Here is a 21,564-nt window from a genome sequence, read left to right as displayed (position 1 = left end):
GAGAATCTTAAAAGCATCAAGAGATAAGTAGAGAGTTACCTACAAAGGAGTATTCATAAGACTATCAGCTGATTTCTCAGAAGAAACTTTGCAGGCAAGGAGGGACTGGCAAAAAATATTCAGAGTGATGAAAAGCAAGGACCTACAACCTAGATTACTCTATCCTACAAAGTTATGTTTCAGAATGGAGGGGGAGATAAAGTGCTTCCCAGAGAAGGTAAAGCAAAAGGAGTTTATCATCACCAAGCCATTAATTGCATGAAATGTTATAGGGACTTATTTAAGAAAAAGAAGATCAAACTATGAATATTAAAGAGGCAACAAATTCACAACTATAAACAACAGAATCTAAAAAAAAACCCCAAAACCAAAAAACAAACTAAGCAAACAACCAGAACAGGAACAGAATCACAGTATGGAGATCATTGGGAGGGGGAAGGGAGAGAATGGGGGAAAAGGTGCAGGGATTAAAAAGTTTCACTGGTAAGTACAAAATATACAGGGGGATGTTAAGAATAGTACAGGAAATAGAGAAGCCAAAGAACTTACATGCACGATCCATGGACACGAACTAAGGAGGCGGGTATTGCTGGAGGGAGGGGGTTACCAGGCAGAGGTGGGGGAAAGGGGGAAATTGGGACCACTGTAATAACATAATGAATAAATAAAAAAAAAAGAAAATGTCCAAGTAAGAATCTGGCCTGTAATATTTGAACACATCACTTAAAAACAAAAGTAAACTTCCGTATTACCTGATAACGTGATACTTGAGAATCTTAGCCTTTTTAATGCCTTGTCCATTTTAAGGCTAATTTGGGGGGGGCTAGAAATAATTTTATAAATAATAAAAGTAATGAACGTATTATTGAAATTTTAGAAAACAGGAAAAAGAAAAAGTTCACTGAAAGCCACTATCCCAAAAGAAGCTCTATTACTATGTTGGTATTTTTCCTTTTAAATTTTACAGCTAAATCTAAGGTATTTCTAAATTTGTAAGGCAGTAAGTAGAAAGTAGAACATCTCTAAAGTTTCGGTACTTTTTTCCTTAAAGACTTGATTCATTCCTGAATATACAAAGAATGCCCTTAAAAATAGTAAGATTAAAAATTCTTCATATAAAAATAACCTCCTAATTCCTAGTTTAGACATCATTTTATTAAAAATGTTAAAAAATATCTTTATTAATTTTAGAGAGAGAGGGAAGGGGCTAGAGAGAGAGGAAAAACACTATCAGTGAGAGAGAGAAACATTGACTGGTTGCCTCCCATATGCACGCTGACTCGTGATCAAACCCGCCACCTGCGTAGGTGCCCAGCTGGGGATGAAACCCCCAGCCTTTGGTGTATGGGATGATGCTCCAACCAACGGAGCCACCTGGCCAGGGCTAGACATCATTTTAAAGTTGACTTAAACTTTAAGAGAAATAAAGAGCACATAGTGTGTTAGAGGAAGGAAGTTCAAAATATTTTGTATCCATGTTTGTTAGTTTTAATATTAAGGAATCCAGTCCACACACACAAATTACCAATGGCTATATTACAGTAATGGTTTCAAAAATTTAAGTCATACTAAGGGGGAAGGGAGGAATGAGGGATAAATGGTAATGGAAAAAAATACAATAAAAATATTTTATGTCATGCCAGTGTAATGGGTTGGTCAAAAAGTCTGTTTAGTTTTTTCTGTAAAATAAAAGACACATTCTTCATTTTCACCAATAACTTTATTGATTCAGATATTTTGAATATGTCAGCTGTCTCCTGCTATTGGCTTCCAGTGGGCAGAGGCCAGGGGTGTTGCTAAACATCTCCCATGCATAAGACAGCCCCATAGCAAAGAATTATTTGGTCAAAATGTCAATAGGTTACTGTATATGACCATGACATATTAAGAGAAATTTTATTTCTCATGTACTTGTGATACATAAAAAACTAACTCACTGAAGTTTCTTGGTCAAGTACCACATTTGATCAGTCACAGCCCCTTCTCCATGCACTGCATGAATCTTTTTTTGAGTTTCAGTTGTGTTTTTACCTTTCTTTAAATAATAAAGCACAATATGCCAAAAATGTTGCCTATCTTCTTCCATCTTCAATATTAAAATGGCTGCACAAAAACTCACAGATTTTGCTGTTCTTTTAAAATGCACGCTGAATTGACAGCTGTCACAGTACAATCTAACAAAATTGTTTTGAATGAAGTTAAAGACAACTAAGCACTACTAGAGCCATTGTACAGAAATGAACTTTTTGGCCAACACCATGCCTGGAGTCTAATAACTTGCAATTTTTCCTTTTTAAAGAATAAGTGTATAATCCTGATATAACCACAGACTCAGAATCCCTAGAGTGACTATATATGTTCTATTAAAAGTGTCCTGGGCAAAGTGCCCAAAATGAAACCGGCTCTGTTCATCTGCTCTCCTCTGTATTATCTAGGCCGATTTTCCTCTTCTCTGTCTTGCTGTGCTCCAGAACTATTTTTAAAAGCTCAAAGCTATAAATGTTGTTGGTGAAAGAACAAACCCACCGATTACTCAATGTGCTCTATGCTGATTGTTTGATTATTTGATGTTCACTGGACAAACTACTTAAGAGAAGAGCAGTTGGGGTCAGATCAGTGACGTTCCCATACAGTGAAGCACCAGGTGGCCCCGAAGCGCTCTAAGGGCTCCACCACCCTGAGAGAACCAGAGAAAAAATGCAGTATCAATGTCTGTCTTCCTTTGGAAGTTTCTTCTGTTAAAAAAAGAGAAAACAGGCCCAACATGAGTCCCTTAAGCTAAGTCCCATGTCACCAAACCAGGATTTGATACCAAAGTTAATGACAATTTTGGCCTCTTCCAGGAATGGAATCTTAAACCAGTCAATCAGGAATTAAACCTGGTCAGCGTTAGTGAGGTCATCTGCCTGAGACCCCTCTGATGTCCCTTAAAGGAAGGTGGCCTTGCTGCACCATTTGCTTTTTGCTAGTGTAACTCCCTTGTCCAGCTCCCTTCTGCACATAAACGTCTTCCATTTTGCACAGCTCCTCAGAGCTCCTCTCTCTGCTTGATGCACGAATCGTCTGATGAAGCCAGCAAGGTTTCAAAATGTGCTCGGCTGAATTTTGGTTTTTAACACTTCTATCATTTGGATTTCAGATTATGTCTGGATATTCAAATTATAAAACTAAAACCATGATTAACATATTGACTATAAATCTTTAGGCACATTCTTAATAATTTCTTCAGGACATATTTCTAGAAACGGTAAAAAACAAACAGGGTTTTGATACATTAGGTCCTTCAAAGGCTATTTACAGTACTTTCTATAATGGTCAATTTTATAAGTAAAATAGTATCTTACTTTTAATTTGCATTTCTTTATTAGGGAACTTTACTTTTTCTTCATGGTCATTGTACATATTGTATGTGTAGGGATTTTTTTAATGACTTGCTTGTCTTTGGCCCACTTTTTTACTGAGGATTTTGACTTTTTCCTGCGGATCTGTAACGATTCTCAAATTTTTGGTCTCAGGAACCCTTAATATACTTAAAAATTATTGAAGATCTCAGAAGGATACTTTACTTTTTAAATTTTAAAAAAGATTTCATTTTTATTTATTTTTAGAGAGAGAGGGAGGGAGGGGAAAAAGAGAGAGAGAGGAACACTGATATCTGAGAGAAACATTGCTCGGCTGCCTCTCGTATGCTCCCCGACTGGGGACGGAACCTGCAACACAGGCATGTGCCCAGACTAGGAATCAAACTGGCAACCTTTTGCTTTGAGGGAAGAAGCCTAACTGACTGAGCTACACTGGTCAGAGTGTCTCTTAACAGAATTTAAAAAAATTAAAAGTAAACATTTGAAAAAGTAAATATACATTAAAGAATCCATCTAGAAGGTCCCAAATCTGAACAAGTTTTAGAAAAAGCAAACAGACAAACAAAAGGTAGAAACAGTATAAGAAATTAAATTTCCCAGGACTGAAGGACATTAAGATTCTAAATTCAGAGTTAAAGAGAGGATCTCAAAGTTTCGAGAACAGGTCAAATAACAACAGTAACAATAATAAAAGGTCACATCAAAGAACTGGGAGCCTTGACCGGTGGGCTCAGGGGGTTGGGCGTTGTCCTGTGAACCAAAGGTCACTGGTTCAATTCCCGGTTAGCACACATGCCTATGTTTTGGGCCAGGTCCCCAGTTGGGGGAGTGTGAGAGGCAATTCATTGATGATTCTCTCACACATCAAAGTTTCTCTCCCTCTCCTTCTCCCTCCTTTCTCCTTCTCTAAAAATAAATAAATAAAATCTTAAAAAAAAAAAAATAGGACTGGGAGTCTGAACAGCCTCAGACAACACCAATGAATACTAGAAGAGAACAATTCCTTCAAAATTCTCAGGAAAGAAGAAAGATTATTAACCAGAATTTATTATCCATTCAAACTATCAATCATGTATGAGGATGGGATAAAGCAGTTTCAAATAAGCAAGATTCTCAAAAATTTATCTTCCAAGCACCTCTTTTCAGGAATATTCTCTGTTACAGCAAGGAAATAAGCCAAGAAAGAGAACTTTTTGGATATGAAGAACAGGGATCTCAGAGCAGGAGAGCGTGAGAGAAATTCCCTGAGGGAAGCCCACGAGGGCCCGGCTCACAGCTGCAGAGCACCTTGGAGTTCACTTCCGCAGACCAGAACAGAGAGGAGAGGGGCACCAGAAAAAATGAATCCGAGGTTTACATTGCAATTAGTAGGTTGCTGTATATGACCATATGACATATTGAGAGAAACTATATAGCTCTTTGGAACTATACAATCTATGTATTTGTTATACATAAAAAACTAACCAAACAAAAATTAAAACATGAGGACAGTACTGATTTAGAAGAAAAACTAAAAGTATGAGAAAGGATATGTAATCATAGTATACTATGTGCTCAGTTGCAAAAACCATGTTTATAAAATCATCATAATGAACATGGCTTAACCAAAAATTGTAATTGTATGGGAGGCTACAAAGAATGGAAGCATGGGTGGGGGGAGGGGTTGACAGAAATGGTGAGTAAAGAGCTAAGTTCTAGTTTCCTAAGGCAGTACTTCTAAAATTAAAAAAAAATTTTTTTTACATGAACATGTTATTTAGATATATAGAGGTAAATTCAAGAAGAAACAGCTAAAAACTTTAGTAGTTGCCTCAAGAACATGACCTGGGAGTGCGGAAGGAGATCTTTATTTTCATTACGAGCTTCGTAGTACTGTTTTATTTTTAAAACTACTTATTTGAATTAATCTAAAAAAATAGCAATTAAACTAAGAGAACAACTCAACCCAAAAAGCATTACCAACAAAACCTAACAGGCAACAGATTTTATTTTGAATAGACTTTGACATGAAAAATTAAATTTACTCATAATTCTGTGTTGCAATAACATGTGAGCAAAAATTCACCAGTAATTTCATTCAGAACTTAATCATTAAAGGTCCTACGAGTAGTACAACAGAGTCACAGAAGCAATTCAGAGAGTTGTTAAGATCACAGCCTTTACGATCAGAGAATCATAATTTCAAAACATAGCTCCACCACTTAAAGTGACCTTAGCCAAATTATTTTTTTGTATTTACATATCAATTTCTTACACTGATCAAAAAAGCAGATAACAATACTATCTCAGAGTGATGCAAAAATGTATGTAAGACAATTAGCACAATGTCTTGTAGAACATTCAATAAACAGAAGCTATCATTATTATAGTTAATTATGCCATAATGGTTTAATAAAATAAAACAAAATTTTAACCTAAATACCTGTAATTATTAACCATAATTGCCACTGTTTAATAGCCAATTCTTGAATGTATTCATATACTGTGTAAAGGGTTTTTATAACCTTTGAGAATAAAAACATGTAATGTTAAACATTATAAAATTATTACTTGACTAAAATGAAATATTTTTAAAACCTATAAAATTACTAAAATTCTGTAAAAATTTAATAACAGATAATGACTAACAATGTCTGTCATTTTCTTTCTAGAAATTGAGATAATTACTGTCCCTTCTAAATGCTAAAGAAATAAAGAAATGTGAGCAATTAGAATAAACAGAAAAATAAAGATCTAGGTGTGATGGTTAACCTTCAGGGCTAAAATAGAATAATCACTAGTGTAAGGAATTACAAGTCTACATACTCTAGTACAATTATATAAAAATTTTGTATATATGTCTATAAATCAAGATTGGGAGAGAAGTAAAAAAACTGTTGTTGGGCAGGTAGGGTTATGAGTGATTTAGTTGAGATTTATTTCTTAATTATTAAAAATAGTTTTAAAGGAACTCTGTCACAGGAGGCATGCAACGAATCCTTGGAACTGTAAGGAAAAGGCTTTCTATAGTACACTAGAGCAGTAGCAGATCGGGCAAGGAAATTTGTCATTAAACTGAACTATAAAGCTTGTCACTATGCAGAAAGGCCCATTATAGCAGCTATTACTAATCATTTGGACCAATATACATTTGTAATCTAAATTGTCATTTGTGAAAGAGCAGCCACCATTTTATTTTTAATTATATTGTATTGATTATGCTGTTACAGTTGTCCAGATTTTTCCCCTTTTGCCCCCTCCACCCAGCACCCCCCGCCCTCAGGCAACCCCCCACCACTGCTCATGTCCACGGGTCACGTGTATAAGTTCTTTGGCTGCTCCATTTCCTATGCTGTACTTTACATCCCCATGGCTGTTCTGTAACTGCCTACTTGTACTTAATCCCTTCACCTCCTCACCCATCCCCTACAACCCCCTCCCATCTGGCGACCATCAAAATGCTCTCCATATCCATGATTCTGGCTCTGTTCTTCCTGTTTGCTCAGTTTGTTTTTTAGATTCAATTGTTGATAGATATGCATTTATTGCCATTTTATTGTTCATAGTTTTGAGCTTCTTCTTTTTCTTCAATGAGTCTCTTTAACATTTCATATAATAATGGTTTGGTGATGATGAACTCCTTTAGTTTTTCCTTGTCTGGGAAGCTCTTTATCAGCCCTTCGATTCTAAATGATAGCTTTTCTGAGTAGAGCAATCTTGGCTGTACGTCCCTGCTTTTCCTGACTATGAATATTTCTTGACAATCCTTTCAAGCCTGCGAAGTTTCTTCTTAGAAATTAGCTGACAGTCTTATGGGAAGTTCCTTGTAGATAACTAACTGCTCTTCTCTTGCTGCTTTTAAGATTCTACCTTTAACCTTTGGCATTATAATTATGATATGTCTTGGAGTGGTCCTCTTTGCATCCATCTTATTTGGGACTCTCTGTGCTTCCTGGATTTTCATGTCTATTTCCTTCACTAAATTAGGGAAGTTTTCTTTCATTATTTTTTCAAATAGATTTCCAATTTCTTGCTCTTTCTCTTCTCCTTCTGGCGCCCCTATTAGGCAAATGCTGAATGCTTGAAGTTGTCCCAGAGGCAGCTTATACTATCCTAATTTTTTTGGATTCTTTTTTCTTCTTGTTCTGTGTGGTTGGTTTTTGTTGTTGTTGTTGTTGTTGTTGTTTTTGCTTCCTTATATTCCAAGTCATTGATTTGATTCTCAGCTTCATCTACCCCACTGTTGTTTCCCTATAAATTGTTCTTTATTTCAATTAGTGTATCCTTTGTTTCTGGCTGGGTCTTTTGTATGCTGCTGAGGTCCTCGCTAAGTTCCCTGGGCATCCTTATAATCAGTGTTTTGAACTCTGCATCTGATAGATTGCTTATCTCTCCTTTGTTTAGGTCTTCTTCTGGAGTTTTAATCTGTTCTTTCATTTGGGCTGGGTTTCTTTATCTCCTTGATTTGGCAGCCTCCCTGTGTTTGTTTCTGTTAGGTAGAGATGCTTTGACTCTGTGTCTCCGTAGTGTGGACTAATGTAGTAGGTGTCCGAACGTAGTAGGTGTCCTGAAATGTTCAGTGGCACAGCCTCCTCTACCACCCAAGCTGAGTACTTGAGGTGCACCCTTTGTGAGGGCTGGGTACACCCACCTCTTGTAGTTGAGCCTTGAATGCTGTTGGCAGATCAACGGGAGGGATCTCCCCAGGCCAGTCAGCTGCAAGGATCAGAAGCAACCACTGACCATCACCATGGAGGATCAGAGAGCAGCCATCATTTTAGATGCTGGGATCAATAAGAGTAATGCTTTATGGTGTTAGCTTCTGGTTGGGGACTAATTTTATAGACTCAGCACCTTTGTGGTCAAAATGGAATTTGACAGATGTTCTTTCTCCTTTTATCTACTTAATATGTTTTAGAACCTTTAACAGTAATGATCAGAATTTGGGCTAGCTTTTTAAATGGACAACATAGCTTATTTCCCTAAGTATGTAACCATTTAAATGCTTATAAAGCTTATCTGGAACTCAAAAGTATTACTGGATTCCAGACATCATTCTGGATACTTATGTGGAAGCAAGAATCTCTGCTCCTGTTGCAAATTTTCCACCTCAATATCTGGCATGATAATTATTTCTGCAGTAATTAGCTGTGAGGACTTTATAAGACAACCATATAATAAGTACTTTATATTTGTCAAAAACCATTAGGAACTATTTTTTTTTTTTTAAAAAGCACCATTCCCTTTTACAGAGAAGAAAATCTATAGAGAAATTAATACAATTCACCAAGATTCAGCAAATCAGAAGAACTGAATTAGAAAGAGCACTTTTGTTCTTAAATCCGGTTAGTCCCATAGCTATGCTATTTTCCATTTCTTAATTAAATCACATTTTTGCCAGTTATTTTATCAAGTGATTTTTAAGCATTGAAAACTACAAAAATAGGCCCAAGAGAGGAAATAACACCACTGTTCAGCAGTTGTTTGCTCCCAGTGGCCACCACTTTTTGCCCTTCTGCCAGTGTCTTGCATTCTCCCTGAACTTAAACTTGCAGATAAGCTGAAAAGGCCATCTTTCCACATCATACTTCATGTCATTAATCATTTGCATTCCCTGACTTCTGGCCTCAAAGTTGCAATTTGTTTTAAGGCAAGAAAAAAATGATTCGAAGCAACCTTTATTTTCTGTTAAAATTACAGTCTTTTCAAATCACCCATCATAACTAGTGCCATATATCTAAACATATACAAATACTATTCTAACCTTCTCCAACCTATATTACATTTTTACCTTTAAATTAGAAAGTCTCACCAAGCCAGGCATAAACAATGTAACAACCTATATATGCAGTGGACTGTTAACTGCTAATTCTTGTGAGAGCGTTTCTAAGAAGCAGTACGATGTGTGTTGGTGGGAAACTGCTGTAATAGAAACGCGTGGCACAGGCAACTCGCCTGGGGAACCAGTCAGTCACACCCTCCCAGGTCTCGGTGCCTCTGCTGTAAGTCAAGTCGCCACCACACAGCTTTACTGCATCTCGAATGGGGTTTTCAACGGCTGTCTAAGCAGTTAACTCTCACAAATTTCTATGAGAAATTTTCAAATTTTGGATTAAAATTGTGAAATTACCTAGATTGCATATATAATACACTACTTCTATGACAGTGAATTGAGCCAAATTTATTAGATAGTTTTTTGTTTCAACTCTTGGGAAACTTTAGGGGCCTCAGGCCCTGCTTATGAACTCTAAAGAGTAAAATGTGATTTGAAAGGTTCTAAAAATATCACAGGTTTGCCTTGGCTCACTGAGAAGGGTGATGATTTCATTACAAGTGTCAAAATCTGATTCCTAATTTTTCAGAATCTGACAGCTGCAGGAAATCTTGCCAGGATTCCCTTATCTTCATTGTGCTTCTCTTTGAAGTATTTAAAGAGGATTTCACAATCTTTGCAATTTAGCTCTAGGATTTCTGTTGGTAGCTGTAGAATGAATCAGTTGGGCCTTTCTAAAGCTGCTTACAAATATTATTTGACCAAGCACATTTTTAAAGTAACCATTGACAGCAAATAGCTGAGCTTCTGTAATGGTTGGAGGAGAAAACACAACAGACTCTAGACCATGTACCATAAACCAGGAGTGACCTTTCGGTGCAGGAAGCGCCACTGGAACCTTAACCAGAAGCTCACTTGTTGCTATAAAAAAGTTCAGACCCAAAAGGCATGCATTCATTTGAATGACAGCCCTGGGAGAGGTACTAGCACTGCATCGCCACCACTGAAGTCCATTTTTTGTTTGCTTTTCTCATAATGACAGCAGAGATTCAGAGATATCAAGGTGATTATAACGGGAACCATCAGTAGCAGGGGAGCACTACTGCAAGAAGCACAGGCTCAATTCTTTGCCCTTCCAGTTAGTGAAACAAAGTCATCAAGCTCAGGTTGATATGAAAGGGGAAAAATCACATTTACCAAAGGAATTGACTAGAGGCTACAATATTAAATGACAAATTTAGGTTTGTGGCAAGGTATTTAAAAGACCTATACAATTAAATAAACAACTGTGGTTAGGATGAAGAGTTACATAAAAAAAATTTTCTTATCAACTTAAGTGCCAAAATATTTATCTTATTTATTTATCTTTAGAGAGAGAGGAAGAGACAGAGAGAAACATCTATGTGTGAGATACATTTTTGCCTCCTGCAGGTCCCCAACTGGGGACGTGGCCCGCAACCCAGGCATGTGCCCTGACTGGGAATCGAACCAGCGACCTTTTGGTTAGTAGGTTGGTGCTCAATCCACTGAACCACACCAGCCAAGGCCAAAATTTTTTTACTATTATCATTTTTCTACTGAAAAAAAATCTATATTAGATTATACACTTTCATTTGGGTTTTCTCCACATTGACCAAGTGCCTATTATAGGCCAGCTATGAAGTAAATGGTAGTGAACACGAGACACACCCCTATCATCATGGAGCTGACATGTTTCTTAGGGGCGGCAGAAACTGCACCAGTAATCTTAACTGCGCTCTATGTTACCACACACAAAAACATTTCAGGGTTGGGAGGTGTGAGCTGGGAAGATAATAACAGGGTGTGCTTCCTGGAAGAGAGGTTACTTAAGCTTCTGTTATCTTTTAAAAATCACAGTGATCACAGCAACCTTTCATTGACAACTCGGAGTCATAATAATGACCATTAACTATCTATCACGCTATGCTGCAGTACTGTTTTTCTATCTCCTCTCACACTGAATCCACATAAAGTAAGGTATTTCTATGTAAATGTTTTTGAAACATTCCAAATTATGGAAAACTGAGGTCACTTAAAATAATGTCCTAATATTTGAAGTTATTATAACTTGGAATAACAGCTGTAATTGACACTTTAAGTATATGCAATTTATTGTATGTTAATTATATCTCAATAAAGCTGTCTGAAAAAGAGAGGAGGAAAATCCTCTGTGTGACAAAAGACATCATATACAAAGAGACAGTTAAGAGACTAGAAGAAAACAATGACTGGGATTACTACCCAGAATACCTGTAAAAATATGATAAACAGATAGGGAAAAACACTCAACCCATGAGAAAAAATAGAGAAAGAAAATAAACAGGGAAATGATTGAAGAAATATAAATGACTGAACAGGTATGTGCACAGATATGCAACCTCACTGGTAATCAAGAAAAATGAAAATCAAAGCAAAATATTGTCAGAATAACAAAGCGTTAAAAGATTGAGGATTAAGTGCTGGTGAAGAGTTTTAAGTAACAGAAGAAACAGACTCTTGTACACTCTTGGTTGGAATAAATTTGGTACTTCCATTCTATGAACCGCAAAGTAGCAGTTAACTGAGAAGCACATGGTAACAATTCTTATTATAATTGTAGGTAATATTTATTGTTTTCTATAAGCCAAGCACTGGTGTATATTGCTTATTGGTATTAGCTCATTTGGCCCTCACAACCACTATATACGGTGAGTACTATTAGCATCCTCACTTAACAAAGAAACCGAGGCACAGAGGAGTTAGGCGCCATGTTACAGGTGAGGAGCTAACAGGTGGCAGGGCAGCGATCTGCCCACAGGTGTTCTGGCCCCAGAGTGATCCTCTAACAGAATCGCCTCTTCATTTACTGACATGGAAAAATCTCCAAGACAAGTTATTAAAATCAAATTGCACAATACACACTGTGTAATGACATCCACATTTTCAAAAATCCATGAAACAATATTACCTGTATCTGTACTTACCTCCAGAAAGGACTGAAAGGATATACAAAACTGGTAGCACTGGTTTCTCTTTAGAAAAGGGACAGAAGGACTCAGACTTGGGGTAGGAGGTAGTCAAGGGGGGCTTTTGTTTTATGTGTACTGTTTGATTTTTATACCGTGAGAACATATTCAGGTATTATTTGTATAATCTGATTTTTTAAAGATTGAGAACCACAAAGAATTGATCGAGTCCAATCTTCATTTTCTACTCAATACACACATTACTTCCAAAAATGTCCCTCCACTCAGCTTCTGTTAAGAGTATTTTAGCTCTGATTCGTGGCTTAGTGGGTTGGGCGTTGTCCTGCAAAGCGAAAGGTTATGGTCAGGGCATGTGCCTGGGTTGCAGGCCAGGTCCCCAGTTGGGGAGCTGTGAGAGGCAACTGATTGAAGTTTCTTGTACACATCAATGTTTCTCTCCCTCTCTTCCTTCCTCCCCTTCCCCTCTCTCTAAAAACAAATCAATAAAACCTTAAAAAAAAAAAAAAAAAGAATGTTTTACACAGTGGAGCACTCTACTGCACCAAAGCAGTGTGCTTCACTACTGAAGAAAGCTTCAGTGGTAGAATTTTTTCCTCATAATCAATAAATGTCTCTTAGCAACAACCATCTATTGGTCCTACTTCTGCTTTCATTCAAACAAACAAGACTGCTCCTCCCCCTCCATATATATCGGGGTCCCCTAGGCCACCCCCAGGTTCAGTGGTTTACTACGAGGACTCGCAGGACTTGGCATACAGCCATACTCTTGGCTATGCTTTATAACAGCAAAGAGACACAAAGCAAAACCAGAAAGGGGAAAAGGCACATGGGGTGAAGTCCAGAGGAAACCCAAGAGTCTTCCCCCTTAATTGCCCTAGTGATGAGTTGTGACAATACCTGGGAAATGCTGTCTACCAGGGACGCTCATTAGAGACTCAGTGCCCCCGGGGTTTGTACCTGGGGCTGGTCACTGAGGCACCCTCTGCCTAGTCCATACTGAAATTCCAGGCTCCTGGAAGGAAGGCAGGCATTCGAAACAAACCACACTCTCTGTACGTACAGTTTAGGTACAGGGAGCCATTCTTATCAGGAAATGCTGGGAATCCTTCTAAAACCCGAGTTCCCACATGCCAGCCAAGGGCCCACTTTGCAAGCAAGCTTTTCCAAGAATAGCAGTTTCAGGCCTGCCATGTTAACTCTTTTCTGCACACCGTCCTTTCCATATTCCTTTTGATACTTAAATGAAGTTCTATTATGTCTTTCTTTAGGGTTTTTTTTGTTGTTGTTGTTCTCAGTTAATACATAATCCTTTCTATGAAAGTTTCCAGATTTTTCATCCATTTTGGTCACCCTCATCTGGACTCCAGCTTGACTATGTACCTCTTAAAACATGAAGTTAAAAATGTAGAATAATAGTCCAGGCATAATTTTACCATTAATAAAGTATTACATTTTTATGAATGGAGTATAATATTTTGTTTTTTAAAGCTGCATATCAATCAGTGATGTGTTGAGCTGACAGACAAAACTTGAATTCTATGACATTATACTTATAATCCCATTAACGGCATTTTGTTTGTTTAAGCACAATGCTTCTACCTACCAAGATAATTTTAAATCATAATTCTATCATCTTTCTCAGGCTGACTTTTCTTTCTAGCTTCCTGTAACATGAAAATTAGTAAGGGTTCAGGAGCCATACTACCTCAATTCAAATCATGGTACTACTGCTTACTAGAAATGTGATCTTCAGTGGATGAGCATAAATCTTCTGTGTGCTTTAGTCCTCTTATCTATAAAAACTAGGAATAACCCTGTCTGGTATGGTTCAGTTGGTTGGCCACTGTCCTGCAAAGTGAAAGGTTGCTGGTTTGATTCCTGGTCAGGGCACATGCCTGGGTTGTAGTTTTGGTCCCTGGTCAGGCAAGGTGCGAAAGAGAGGCAACCAATCGATGTTTCTCTATCACATTGATGTTTCTCTTCCTCTCTTTCTCCCTCACTTCCCCTCTTTCTAAAAATAAATAAATAAAACCTTTAAAAACTAGGAATAATCATCATACCTATCTCATAGAGTTGTTTAATAAAATAAATAAAATAATGTATATAATAAGCCTACTATTCAGTCTGGCATATTGTAACTGCATAATAAACATTACTGTTATTAATCTAAATTACTGATAAAAATAATTAACAGGTCAGAGTCAGGGGCAAGGTTCCGTAGTATATTTTGGGTGACCTCTCTCAGAGATACAGCATCAAAATTCTGAGAAAATAATTTCAACCAGATTTATGTTTAATTATTATATACTTAAATCCAATAGAGACATAAAAAGTTAAATATTCATTATTATCCATTTTTAGTTATGTTGAGATTGTTGTCTCTAAACTTAACCTTTTTATCATGTACAAAATACCAGTATGAAGAGAAATAAACCAGGAGAGATTAGACTGGGCAAGAAAATCTCTATCACTCAGAAGGTAATTTCAACTGTTCAAGAGATCCCTCCTTAAGTCAGAAGTCTGGGAGAACACGAGGTAAACACACTCCTCTGCTTAGTTCTGGGCATTGTCTTAAGCAAGAAAATACAATAAAAATGAAATGTTGAAACGATAAAGTGTAATAAAAAGAAGCCTGTGCAGATACTCTATCTTTATTAATAAGAGCAATCACCCCCATTTTGAGGGCAGAGAAGCGATTTGCTCAAGGTCAAAAGGAACCTATGAGACAGACCTGGATCCCAGCCTGACCACTTATTAGCTGTGTGAGGCTACAATCTCCCTTTGCTCAATCATAAAATGTAAGTCACATCTTTTTTAAATCATTTTTTATTGATATTCTATTACAGCTGTCCCAATTTTCCCCCCTTTGTCCTCATCTACCCTTCTCACACCCCCCAACTCCCACAGTCAATTCCCACACTGTTGTCCATGTCTGTGGGTCATTCACACATGTTCTTTGTCAAGTCCCTTCCCCCTCCTTCCACCATTATCCCCAACCCCCTCCCATCTGGTCCCTTTCTGTCTGTTCCATGTTTCCATGCCTGTGGTTCTATTTTGTTCATTAGTTTATTGTTTATTAGATTCCTCTTATAGGTGAGATCATACAGTATTTGTCTTTCACCGACTGCCTTATTTCACTTAGCATAGTAGTCTCCAGTTCCATCTATGTCGTTGCAAAAAGTAGGAGTTCCTTCTTTCTCCCTGCTGTGTACTATCCCATTGTGTAAGTGTACCACAGTTTTTTCATCCACTCATTTACTGATGGGCATTCAGGCTGTTTTCACCACTTGGATATTGTAAATAGCACTGCTATGAACATAGGGGTGCATAGGTTCTTTTGGATTGGTGACTCGGAATTCTTAGGGTATACTGCCAGCAGTGGAATCGCTGGGTCAAAAGACAGTTCCATTTTTAGTTTTCCAAGGAAATTCCATAGTTTTCCACAGTGGCTGCACCAGTCTGCATTCCCCCCAACAGTGCACTAGGGTTCCCTTTTCTCTGCATCCTCGCCAGGGCTTATTGTTTGTTGATTTATTAATGATGGTCATTCTGACAGGGGTGAGGTGATATCTCGATGTGGTTTTAATTTGCACCTCTCTAATGGCTAGTGATGTTGAGCATCTTTTCATATGTCTATGGGCCATGTATATGTCCTCCTTGGAGAAGTGTCTATTCAGATCCTTTGCCCATTTTTTTAAATTGGATTGTTTATCTCCCTGGTGTTGAGTAGTATAAGTTCTTTATATATTTTGGAGATCAAACCTTTGTCTGATGTATCACTGGCAAATGTCTTCTCCCCTACAGTTAGTTCCCTTTTCATTTTGATGATTTCCTTAGCTGTGCAGAAGCCTTTTAGTTTGATGTAATCTCAAAAACATCTTACAAGAAGTATATCTTTGCAAGCATCTAGCGTAAAGTCTTGTACAAAAAGTACTCAATAAATTTTATCCCTTTTTTGTGATTCCTGGCATAGTAGTCTTTCCAAACACTATGGTACTATTTCTTGATACCCTTTCACCAACTGTGTTAACAGATGAGTTGCAAAGAACATGACTTTTTTGGTGATTACCATGTGGTATCAAATGAAACCTCACTAAAGTCCAGCTATATTACATAATTGTAAGATAAAACTTCCTCCCTTTTGTCTGTATGGCCTATCACTTTATCAAAGTAAAAGATACAATTGGTCTACCAAGATTTTTTACTTATAAAATTACGCTTAATCCCAATACCTTCTGTTCTTTTACGTAACTGCCAAGTAAGTGGTTTACTTGATTTGTTCTCATTTCTGACCATTGTTTAAAAATTAAGTTGACCTTAGCCCTGGCTGGTATGGCTCAGTGGCTCGAGCGTTGGTCTGCGAACCTAGTGGTCACCAGTTGCATTCCTGGTCAGGGCCAGGTCCCCAGTAGGCGGTGTCTGAGATGTAACTGACAGAGATATTTATCTCACACATTGATGTTTTTTTCCCTCTCTTTCTCCTTCCCTTCCCCTCTCTCTAAAAATAAATAAAAATCTTTTAAAAAATTAATTATAAAAAAATTATAATTCCCAAAGTTATCTTTTCCCCCTTAATAAAAAAAAGATGCCTTTTTCTGTCATCAGATACTTCTCCTATACACCATATTTAGTCAAAAATAAAGGCTAATAGTTTAGCACTAGGTTCTTTTCCCTCTATTTGCATACAGGGGATATCTAATACTGAATTCTAAGCATTAGTCATGCCAAATGTGGTCTTGGCAATTAGTATTTCCTGTCAGTTGGGCAGCGTTTTCTTAAGAAGATAGAAAAATGCTAGGAGGTAACATGTTCTCTTATAAAGCAAAAATTGCTGCATAATTAATCTTTTTTTTTCCTGGATTGCAAGGATGTCATGAAGCATACACTACTGGCTTCCAAGTACCATTTAAAATACTCCCATGTCTCAAAGCAATCTGGACACAGATGTTAAAAGCCAAAGGGATGTTTTACTTAACTGCTGACTTCTGAAATCTACCCCTTCCCCGAAAAGCTAAAGGGCATATTGGGGGGCTACCATCAGAAGCAACACAGAAAAGTGTTTGGCACAGTGAAGGTTCATTGACAATTCGTAACAGTATGACTTAAATAACTTTTCAAAGCCAAAACGAGCTCTGGAGAGAGCAGCTTTTCAAAGTAGCTTTTGCTAAGGCCTAGTAGCTAATATAAAATAACAAAACTGTGAGAGATGGTAAAGTACAAGTCAATGTTTAGGAATTAAAATGTGATCTATCACTTGATTTTTTAAAAAAAGCACTAAGCTGAAGATAAGAGATTTCCTTCCTTCATTCTTTCTTGAGTTAACTTTATGAAAAGGAGATAGGGAATTATATTTTTGGTGCTTCAGTTTAACCATCTATAAACAACAATTAACACTTGTCCTCCTAATCTCACGGGTCTGACAAAAGGATAAATGAAATAACAGCTGTTAAAGTACTGCTCAAAATTTAAAGTGTACATAGTGACACGAGGTATAACTGCGTTTTTAAAGTTTGCAATCGTCCACGATGAAGACATTTTAATGGTGTCAGTGTGACTGGCCAAACACACATTATCGACAAAGTAACTTGGTGGTGGTTTTTCTCAGCCCTCTATGAAACTGCATTTATCAACAATTACGAATTGTTCCCTTATATGTACCTACTCATTTTCACTTTTATAACTTAATACTTAAAATAAATAAATCCCATATAAATTCGCTTAATTAAAAAGTGGAATTTTGGAACATTAGGTGATAAAATCACTAAGATCTATCATTATTTATTAAGAAAGTATTAATATTACTGCACAGAGTTTTCAGTTTTAAATAAATAGGTTTTTTAAAATAAGAATAACTTCCCATTGTTCAAATTTTTTAAAAAAGGCAAAATCATTCATGGTTTCAAACAAGAACAATACTCATATCCTTGTCCCATGAGAGGCCTCAACTTACCTCGTCCCCCTTCAAAATCTCAGCGCCATCAAGTTCACGGGCCTGATTTGTCTTCACTGACACCTCTCTCTCGAGGCTGACCAACTTCTCCTTTGTCTCCTGAAGTTCCTCAGCTTTTGCTTCTTTTTTACGAGAAATGATGGATGCCTAATTGAGCATTAAATATGAATGTAAAATAAAACATATACAATCAACTTTCCATTACATAAAATAATCTGATGAACAAAATAGGAACAATGTACCCAGAGACACAGACACACTGAACAGACTGACAGATCTCAGAGGGGAGGTGGCTGGCGGGGGACTGCAAGAGATTAGCCAGAGAGCGTATATGCGTATGTGCATGGCCCACAGACGCAGACGACACTGTGGTGGCGGTGGGGGCGGGGGGAAAAGAGGAGGAAATGGGACATCTGTAATAGTGTCAACAATAAAAAAAAAAAAGGAATTTTCATAGCATATGATGATATACCAAAAAAGTAAAAAAAAATTTCTGTGGAAAAGCCACAGTAAACAAATCAATAGCTTTCATGGACAAATAAATCAGTCAGAAGACATAAGAAAAGAAAACTCCTCATTTATAAAAGTGAAAAATAAAATACAACAGCATAAATTTAACGAGAAGTTCCAAACTTAATGAGGACGAATAAACTTGAACCAAAGGAGAGACATACCATGTTCTTAGACAAGAAGACTCAGTATAATAAAGAGGCAAGTTCTGAGGTAATTGATAAATATAAAGCAAACCCCAAAATTTTAAATTACGTTTTTTTCTAGAGCTAGACAAGTTGAAAATAAAGTTCTTTTTGAAGAACATACAAACAAGAATTGAAGGAAAACCCTGAAAAAGTAAAGCAATAGGGGGTTCAAGGTGGCTACTTTATTATTAAATATTAGAACTTGATTACAAAGTTTCTATAAATAAAACTGTCAATATGGGTACATAAACAGACAGGCCAATAAATAGAAAATCTAGAATAAATCCAATAGCATTTATAACCTTACAGTAAAATAAAGGCAGCACCTTCAATTCATACGGGACGAATGGCCTGCGGTACAGATGACACAAGGGGGCCATGATGGCTAGAGCTGAGGGACACGTGAGGGTTTACTGACCTGTCTTGTCTACCTTGATATATGGCTAAAATTTCCCAGTAGAAAAGGTTTTTAAAAATGCTAACATTCTTGCCCTGACTGTTGTGGCTCAGTTGGTTGGGAATCATCCTGCAAAGCAAAGGGCCGCTGGTTCAGTTTCCAGTCAGAACACATGCTTGGGTTGTGAGTTCAATCCCTGGTGGGGGCGTGTGTGAGAGGCAAATGATCACTGTTTCTCTCCCTCTCTTTCTCCCTCCCTTCCCCTCTCTAAAAATAAATAAACAAAATCTTTAAAAAAAATTGTGCCGTGACCAGTGTGGCTCAATGGATTGGGCGTCATCCCACAAACCGAAGGGTTGCAGGTTTGCTTCCAGGTCGGGGCACATGCCTGGGTTGCAGGCCAGGTTCCCCATTGGAGGAGGCAATCAAACAATGTTTCTCTCCCTCTCTTTCTCCTTCTCCTCCCTCTAAAAATAAATAAATAAAATCTTTAAAAAAAAAATGGTAACATCCTTGAATAATGCTTTGTTATACAGCTTAGCATTTTCTGAGGTTACAGAATGCTTTTCACACTGAACTGCTTCTGCCTGGGCTATTTTCAGATAATCCATGGCTTTCATCTAAATCCTCTGTCGAGAAATGCAATACAAATACCCTCACAATCTAATAACTGTGGATAAAATGATAAATGCCTTAGCACTAAAATTAAATTAGTTCTATTCTTGCAAACTAACTTTAAACTGGAAACAATATATTGCCTTTAATTCATTAAAGATTATAAATATTTTGATATAAATCACTTAAGCTTAGCTTCATTTAAACAACCAAATTCCACAGTCACAGATGTAAGCACCAACAGCTCTATTACCATGGTTGGCAGGCGTGAAGGAAACTGGGCGTTATCAGGTGTATTGAATATCAAACTTGAACACACGTCTTTTGTGGCTTTTCCACAAATTCCTTGTCATAGTCTGGAGATTAGCAATGACAGAAGAACATTTCTTCTTTACTCCTTCTCACCTTAACACTAGAGATAACCCAGCCTGTGGTGTTTAGGAAGGTGTTCAGAGCTAAGTGGGCCAAAAGCATGGTCTCACCTGTTGTCTATAGAGTGAGAGTTTGCCCTCGATCGGCTCATTTCTCATCATTTTCTTTTCAATCAGCTGATTGATCTCTGTGTTTATTTCATTTATCTGAAACAGTATAGAAATAAAAAAGGTTAACTCTCTCTCTAAGATTACTTCAAGAAAGGGACAACTGGCCCAACCAAGCTTTGAATTTACAGTTTTTGTCCTCAGTGATTTGACAGGAGGAACAGTTCCATTAATGTTGAGTCGGCTGTTATGATTACTTTAATAATTAACATTTCATGGCTCATGATAAATATTTACACATTGTTACTTATATGGATCTAACCACCCATGTCTAAATTATCCTAAAGTATTCAGCATGAAATGTTTATACATTATTAGAAAAAAGACAGTTTCTGAAAATCTGAAGTTCTTCCCTTACCTACATAGGGACTTTCAAGTCACTGCAAGTGATAAAGCAACTGCAGACTAATGTCCCCCGGGGTTTGGATAAGGAAGTCATGATCCCAGCTGACAAGGGGCCTGGATGACACTCAGAATCTTCCTGTTCTAATGACCTGTGGTTTTCTATGGCTGTCATTTGTCCTACTCATTAATCTAAACCTTTCCCAATGTAATAACACTGAACAAGGCCAATGGAAGCCTATAGTCTCTCAAAAATTTTTTAAAAATTACGTGGCTTTCAGTATATTTATCTATACTTTGAAAAGACTAGAGTTCTCCTGTTAATTCTATGACATTAAATTTGAGCCATGTCTGACTTGGACATCTAATTTCTGTAAGTAAATTAAAAGAATAAAATAATCAGAATCATATATTTAATTTTGGTGGCTATTAAGCACATTAAATGATTAGCAAGTCAAAATCTTTCATTTTCATGATATTTGTTATTTTTTAAAAAATATACATCTCATTACTCTTTTATTACTAGAGAGCAAAAGTGTTATAATATTGATGAGGTTTCAATGAGCATTACAAGAAAGTTTAGTAATTCCAAAGCGGACATAAAAGACTAATAAGTATATTAGCTTTAAATATAAAATTGCTATATTATTCTTAAAATTAAAAATTAATATTTAAAATTTGCCATCTATTATGAATATATTATATTAGCTAATTATATACTATGAATACATAAGCCTAAGAGTCTATCATATGCATTAATTTATATATCCAAGTTACTTAGTTTCCTAATCAGTTAACTAGGTTGTTATAACACCATGTATATTAAGTAACAGCATTACATGCTATAATTCTTCATAAAAAGCAACTTGTCATAAGAGCTATCAGCTCTTAGCTCAGGTTAACTTGAGAGCCAAGAGTAGGG

General features: G+C 36.9%; 1 protein-coding gene across 4 annotated transcripts in view; it reads right to left on the bottom strand.

The window, feature by feature from the left end:
- The window catches only part of IFT81 (intraflagellar transport 81), a 124,273-nt gene that overhangs the window by 19,066 nt on the left and 83,643 nt on the right, over positions 1 to 21,564 (bottom strand). For all 4 annotated transcript variants that reach the window (XM_054594138.1, XM_054594139.1, XM_054594141.1 and 1 more), the window contains 2 exons: positions 20,244 to 20,339; positions 18,052 to 18,198 (listed from right to left, as the gene is read on the bottom strand). In XM_054594138.1, coding sequence (XP_054450113.1) covers positions 18,052 to 18,198; positions 20,244 to 20,339 — 243 coding nt within the window. The remainder of the gene's footprint in view (positions 1 to 18,051; positions 18,199 to 20,243; positions 20,340 to 21,564) is intronic.

The sequence above is a fragment of the Pteronotus mesoamericanus genome, unplaced genomic scaffold (genome assembly GCF_021234165.1).
Source record: "Pteronotus mesoamericanus isolate MK-2021 breed Mesoamerican mustached bat unplaced genomic scaffold, CSHL_Meso_final scaffold_507, whole genome shotgun sequence".
Lineage (NCBI taxonomy): Eukaryota > Metazoa > Chordata > Mammalia > Chiroptera > Mormoopidae > Pteronotus > Pteronotus mesoamericanus.
Note: the sequence above shows the minus strand (reverse complement) of the source record. Positions and strands in the feature narration are given on the sequence as shown.